This window comes from Chaetura pelagica, unplaced genomic scaffold (genome assembly GCF_000747805.2).
Source record: "Chaetura pelagica isolate M959 unplaced genomic scaffold, ChaPel_1.0 scaffold45, whole genome shotgun sequence".
Taxonomy (NCBI): Eukaryota; Metazoa; Chordata; class Aves; order Apodiformes; family Apodidae; genus Chaetura; species Chaetura pelagica.
Window position 1 is genome coordinate 47401 of NW_009953217.1, and position 6636 is coordinate 54036.

The 6636-nt window shown below is 44.9% G+C and overlaps 1 protein-coding gene across 1 annotated transcript; it reads left to right on the plus strand.

Moving 5' to 3' along the window:
• Window positions 1-1007: 1007 nt before the first annotated feature.
• Window positions 1008-5238, plus strand: TMED2 (transmembrane emp24 domain trafficking protein 2). The gene is made up of 4 exons (XM_009997606.1): window positions 1008-1196; window positions 1593-1613; window positions 3460-3567; window positions 4899-5238. Exons 1-4 carry the CDS (start codon window positions 1079-1081, stop codon window positions 5021-5023), a joined length of 372 nt encoding a protein of 123 aa, XP_009995908.1. The 5' UTR covers window positions 1008-1078; the 3' UTR covers window positions 5024-5238.
• Window positions 5239-6636: the final 1398 nt, after the last annotated feature.

Sequence of the window (6636 nt, forward strand, 5' to 3'; positions counted from 1 at the left end):
GGCCGCGGGTCGCGCTGTCGCTGCAGGAGGTTGTGTCCTCCCCCCCCTGAGCCCGGGGGGGTTTCTGCCTCGTGCTGCCCGGTTCGGTCTTGTCATAACAAACCGTTCGGGGGGAGGAGCGAACAGGATCGCGCTGTAGGAAAACGTGTTGCTTGTTCAGCGTGTGTCCCTTTGAGTCACAAGGTGGTGGCTCTGATCGGGGTGATTGGCATCTTGAAAGCCGTGGGTGAGTCCTGCTCTGCAACGAGACGTCAGATCAGGAAGAGAATAAGGCAAAAAAACTTCCTTTTGTCCTTGCTGAAGAGCAGGGAGGTTTTTGTTTGGTGTAACCTAAATGTGAGAGAGTCATCCTTGAGGTGGGATGTGATTGTTTAAAAGGATCCATCGGGAACAGCCACAGGGCAGTTGGAGTCAGGAAGGTGGGGAATCCTGTCCAGGTGTCCCTGCTGGCAGCTCAGTTTGGCCTGTCAGGATGGAGGCCACGAAATCCCAGTGATCTGGAGCACTGGATGCCCAGGCCCTTAATCCATTTGGAGTGGTGACTGCACCGGTGGTGGCCTGTGTGTCTGGAGTAGTGTTGACATAAGAAAGAAGGGCTTTTTTTTCCTTTTTGTTTTCCCTCAAATCTCAGAGATAAGGTTTCCCCTGCAGTTGTTCCCTGGGCCAGCAGCCAGGGCTGTCAGTAGCCTGGGTTTTGCTTCTTATCTTCACCACAGGAGGGTGGTAACCTTGGCCAGTAAGAGATGCTTTTGTGTGGGTCTCCCTGCCCAGAAGGTTGGTTGCTTGGTTTGTTGGCTGGTCTTTAAGAAAGATTTCTGTGCAGAAAAACGTGTCACCACTTTTGAGCTGCAGGAGGGAGAGCATGAAAAATGTCAGACCAGTCCCCTTGTTGATAATTCTGACTGAATAACTTCAGACTGTGCATGCAGGACTATCATGGTGTATTTAAACCCACTGTATTTGAAATAAATAAAATATATGGTGCTTTGTTCTCCCCACCCAGATTACAGGGCCTGATAATAAAGGAATTTATAAAGGCGACCGAGAGTCCAGTGGAAAATACACGTTTGCTGCCCACATGGATGGAACTTACAAGTTCTGCTTTAGCAACAGAATGTCCACCATGACTCCCAAGATAGTGATGTTCACTATTGATATTGGGGAAGCTCCCAAGGGGCAAGACATGGAGACAGAAGGTGAGAAAGACTCCTGGAAAGCTCCAGCTCGGGAGCTTTGCATGCACGACTGCTGAACTTGACTGGGACTCCCAGTATTCCTGTTCCTTCAGGCTGTCAAACAGCTGTTCTCATGCACAGCTGAAATGGGTGTGGATGGTTTTAGACCTCAGAACGTTATTTAGTGCCAAATCACCAGAGAATCACTTGGAAACTAATGCTTTCATCCTTTAGCTTCTCATCAGTTCCATTCTCTGAGTTCTGGTTAGCTCAGCAGGTGTAGCTACTCCAGGCATCATTAGTTGAGCTCTTTGATAAATGTGCTAATATAAGAATTTCCTCTTAGCCATGTAAATGACTGTTTTATCTGCAGCCTTTGGTCCTGTACTTGTGTTCATCTCTTACACTTTCCTCTAGGTGGTGGAGATACCTGGGATGGTATGTGTTCTGCTTTTTGAAAGCTCATTAGCATCTTATCTTTTGCATATGTTGATTCACTAACAGCTAACGTTGGCTTTTCCTCTGTAACATTTGTTTGCAGCATGAGAATGTCTTGTTAATAAACTACATCAAAGGTCTGATTCTGAGCAATGCTGAGCACCCACAGGCTCCCATCCAGGGGTTCACAAACCTCCCAGCTCCTGGGATCAGGTCCTTCAACTGTCCCTGACAGTGTTTGTCTTCTGGTGGTTGGTTGTGGCTCCCAGAAGTGATTTAGTCAAGAGTTTGAGGTGAAATTAAACTAAACAACTTATATTTTAGGCAGTGTCTGCTTTCCATTGCTACTGCAGGTGTTGGATAATCAGGGGCTTTTGGAGCTGCTCTTAGGTTATGAATGATCACTAATGTCACCAGGGGACAAACTTCAAACTTGTCATTTGCTGTAAAAGAAAGAAATGAATGTATTTGGGTAATGAGATACAAAGTTTTGGTTAGAAACCACTCGCTGTGGCCAGAAGGGCAATCAGTTCCTGTTTGCTATTTTAGGAAGTGAATAACTGTGCATTGAGGGCTTGATACCACTTTAAAAGTTCCTAAATTTTGATTTTTTTAAAGACTCATTTACATCTTGTGTTGAGTCTGCCCAGACCTGTTGCACAGGATGTCAGTGCAGCTCTGGGATTTTCAGGCCACCACGTTTACTCAAGTTAATATTTTTTTTTTTAGTGGGTTTAAACATTCCCTGCAACTTTAATTTCTCTCCTTCCTAATAAACTGCACTTACTGCAATGCCCACTTGGCCACGAGGGATCTATGGTACCAGCAGAGTGAGTGTGGCTGACACAACTGTTTCATTTGAATTGCAGCTGTAAGAGTCTTATTCTCTGCTCCTCGTTCTGGCTGTTTCCCAGAAAGTGTGTGTTTAAAATAGCTTTCTTTGTTCAGATTGGGATCTGAAACACTTGATTTATAAACAAAACTGTGATAAGGTGGCTTCCAAGCCTTCAGTGGGAAATATATTGGGTTTTGTGACTTTTTTATTTTTTAAAAGAGAGCTGGTTGGCACCTGAGCTGCTCTTGGTGCCACAAAACTGGAAACAGGGCATGTAATTGATACATTTGGATGTGGGCAGCTCTTTGAGCATGAAGGTGTTTAAAAGATCCTGTGACTGACAGTCCAGTCCCTACATCTTGGATCTCTGACTTACCTCCAGCTAGTTTTCTGCTGTCCCTGATTTGGTGTTTTCCTCCTCTCCTGTTCTCATCCCGGACCAGAGCCGGTTCCTGCCCTCCCTGGCGCCGTGGCTGCTGGACTCTGTGCTTCAGCTCAACCAGGAGATCACAAGATGTGATACTTTGCTTCAGAACCTGATCTCATGTTGCCAGCATCATGATCTTAAGCTAAATCCTCAGTCATTCTAGTTTTGCAAGCTTAACAACTAGGAAAAGCTGCCACCTTAAGATAATTTGCTTGGAACCTATTGGACGGTATCAGCACAATAGCTCCTAGCGTGTGGTGTTGAGCTCCTGTGCCCTGATCTGCTGTTTTTCTGGAAAGCTGGGCCCCTGTTGGAAACAAGTGCTCAGTACTCACTCTAAATTGTGTCTTCTGCCTTCTAGTTGGATGTGGAGTTACATGTTTCCCCACTTACTCAATAAATACCAGAAAGCCGTAGGAAAAATGGCACCATGAAAACTGAACTTTGCTGTAAAGATACAAAGTTTTCATCTGCACAGACTCTTTTTCAGAACTTCTGTGACAGGAAATTCAGTTGATAAATTTTAACACGTTGTCTTTTGAGTCTATCACTGACTTTCTGATGCCTCTGCAATTATTCCACAGCTCACCAGAACAAGCTAGAAGAGATGATTAATGAGTTAGCAGTGGCCATGACAGCTGTAAAGCATGAACAGGAGTACATGGAAGTTCGTGAAAGAATACATAGAGCAAGTAGGTGTCTTGATTAAATGCCTTCTCTCCCCTTTAAATGCACTTATTTCAAGGACAAGTCCATGCAAGCTGTTCCAAGTTACTAAAGAAACAGATTTAGAACAAGTTCTGAAGGACCTGCCCATACAATCATGTAGTTGATGTTTGCAGTCTTCTTCAAATTGGCCTCTCATGGAAGAGGATTGTTATGCAAAAGAATCTTGGCTTAATTGGGGTAAATTCTCTAGTTCTTTGAATGAATGGGTTCATGAAGATACCAGTAATTAAATGATTCTAAGGGACAGGCTTTGGATGGACTGTTACTTCATCCTTGAAGTGGGTGGGGCTTTAATAATGGAGCCAAATTTTTTTGGTATTTTGTTGAAATATTTTGTTGTTTCCAAGTGGAGGATATGGTGAACTCTCCAGTCACAGCCCTTGCTTCCTGAAATGCAGCTTTTCAGGACTAAAAGTGCCAAGTGGAGCATCAGGGGAAGCCTAGTGAGAATAAAGGGCAAATATTTTTAATGTGAAAATACAGTGTTATGTTAAAGCCCTGGCACCTCAACTTTGTGAGCTTATGGAAATCTCCAGTTCTGTGACCTTTGTTACTGATGGTCTGACTGGAGAAAATGCTGAATTTTTAGAATCAAAGCTGTTGAACCTTTAGAGATCAGAAATTCCCCACTTGACTTTGAGACCATAATACACAACCATTACTTGCAAAAGGTTCTGTTCGGCTGTTACAAGCTTCTGTCTGGCCTCTTTGAGAGGAGAAGGCTCTGGGGAGACCTTGTAGCAGCCTTCAGTACCTGAAGGGGCTGCAGGAAAGCTGGGGAGGGGGTTTTGGCAGGGGCTTGTAGTGAGAGGACAAGGGAGAGTGAAAACTGGAGATGGAGGTGAGACATTAGGAGGAAAATCTTTGGTGTGAGGGTGGTGAGAGCCTGGCCCAGGCTGCCCAGAGAAGCTGTGGCTGCCCCATCCCTGGCAGTGTTGAAGGGCAGGTTGGATGGGGCTTGGAGCAGCCTGGGCTGGTGGGAGGTGTCCCTGCCCATGCAGGGGGTTGGATCTGGATGATCTATAAGGTCCCTTCCAACCCAAATCAATCCATGATTCTGTGAAGGTGGGCAGAGCAGAGGTGCTGCAGTGTCCCAACAGGGAGGTTACAACCTCTGCTTCTGTGGCTCAGCTCTCACCTCTGAGACTGCAGAGACCTTCTGGGACACATCTCATGCTGTGCTACAAGCACCAGGCCTTTATGTGCAGGACTTCGGTTCCAATGACAAAATGTGTGTTAAGTTTGTTTTAAAGGCTTTGATACTTAATTTTCTCTTTTTGTTTTCCCCCCACAGTTAATGACAACACAAACAGCAGAGTGGTTCTTTGGTCATTCTTTGAAGCTCTGGTATTAGTTGCCATGACACTGGGACAAATCTACTACCTGAAGAGGTTTTTTGAAGTCCGAAGGGTTGTTTAAGAGTACTGTTCTGGTCCTGGATTTCAGTTCACTGTCTACCAAACATCCTGGTCACAAAAAAAGTCATTTAGTTTTCTGAACCCTCTTTACTGAACTGTAAAACTTATACTGCATCTGTTCCTTCTTAGTTTAAAAAAAAAAAAAAAAAAAGAAACAAATTGTTTTTATATATCTTCTGTAGCGAAAGCTGTGCTGAGATCTTGTCCCTTGGTTGGCAACACTTTTCTCACTCCCACCTGCCTAGTCTGTTTGCTGAGCCAGGTCTGAGCTGCAAACGCTGTAACCAGCTGTAGTAACAAGCAGTGTCAGTGTCTTCTAACTTTTTCCCCCTCTTTTCATACTTGGGGTTCTCTCTAGGGAAACGGTACAAGGCCCTGACCTGGCTGGTTGTGTCTTTGACACCTCTAGCCCAGCAGTAGGTGTTACAGGATCCAAACAATCCCTTCTTCACTTCCATTAACTGCCAAGGAGTGACTGGAACTTCATTCTGGTAGTAAGAAGACAGCTGAGGACTTCAGGTCTAGTGTTCATCCCTAGCTGCTATTTAAGAAGAAACTCTTCACTAACTATGCTAACTACATCAACTTATTCCCAAAGTTCTTTTAAATTAAATAGTTGGGATGAAAATGCCTTTTCTCTTCTGGTGACCTTCATGGTTTTCAGTCTCTCACAGGTTTTCTGTGGCAGCCCCTTGTGTGCAGTGTCTTGGCAAACCATAGTTCACCCTTTGGCTTCTGCAGGTCCAAAGCTCAGGCTCTTGGTGCTGCTTTAGTGGTCAGGAAACCCAGATTCCTGATGCCAAAGGGTTCATGATCCTGGGGGTTAATGCTATGCACCCTTGTATTTAAGTTAAGGGCTCTGCCCTCCCTGAGCATCATTAGCATCATGCTGAGTTCTGATGTGGTTTCTTTTTTTCAGGCACATGTAGATTTATTTTTTTGTATAAAGTTCCTTTCCTCGGTTTTCTGATGATTGGTTGAATCATTCAAGCAGCATCTGTTGTGGGTGCTGAGCCAGGATTATGTTGTGACTGATGTATATTAGCTGTAATCATTTTTGGGGGCAGGGGTGGGGTCTTTTCCAAGGGGGGAGCCTCTCCAAGGAACACACAAACAGTTTTGTACAATTAATTTAAAATTTGTTACAGGTTTTCATGTTCCAGGTAAAGGTTTTTCAGCCTTGGGCAAACACTTGCAGCAGTTCCTCAGCAAGGTGGCCGTGACACCTTCTTGTGGCTGTTGTGTGCCAATATTTTTGTGTAAAACACTTCAAATTGAATTCTGAGATGTACATTTAAAAATTGCTTGTGAATCTAAAGATGACCCAGGTTCGAGAAATAAATTCTTTAAAAAAAAAAAGTAAAAAAAAGTAACTCTGTGTGTATCTTTTTGTTCTCTTTGGTGTTTGAAGGAGGCACAGCTGCACGTGGAGCTGTTTTGTGGGGATGTTTTTGGGGCGGGGAGGAGGAATCGCGGGTCACTCTGAGCCTCCCCGGGCACTTGGTGTCAGCTGAGCCCAGAAGCGCTGCCCACGACCGGCCCCTTCCCCTCAAAACACCGATTTTTGTTGCCGTTTTCCACCGCGTCCTGGAGCGGGAGGAGAACCCGGGGGGG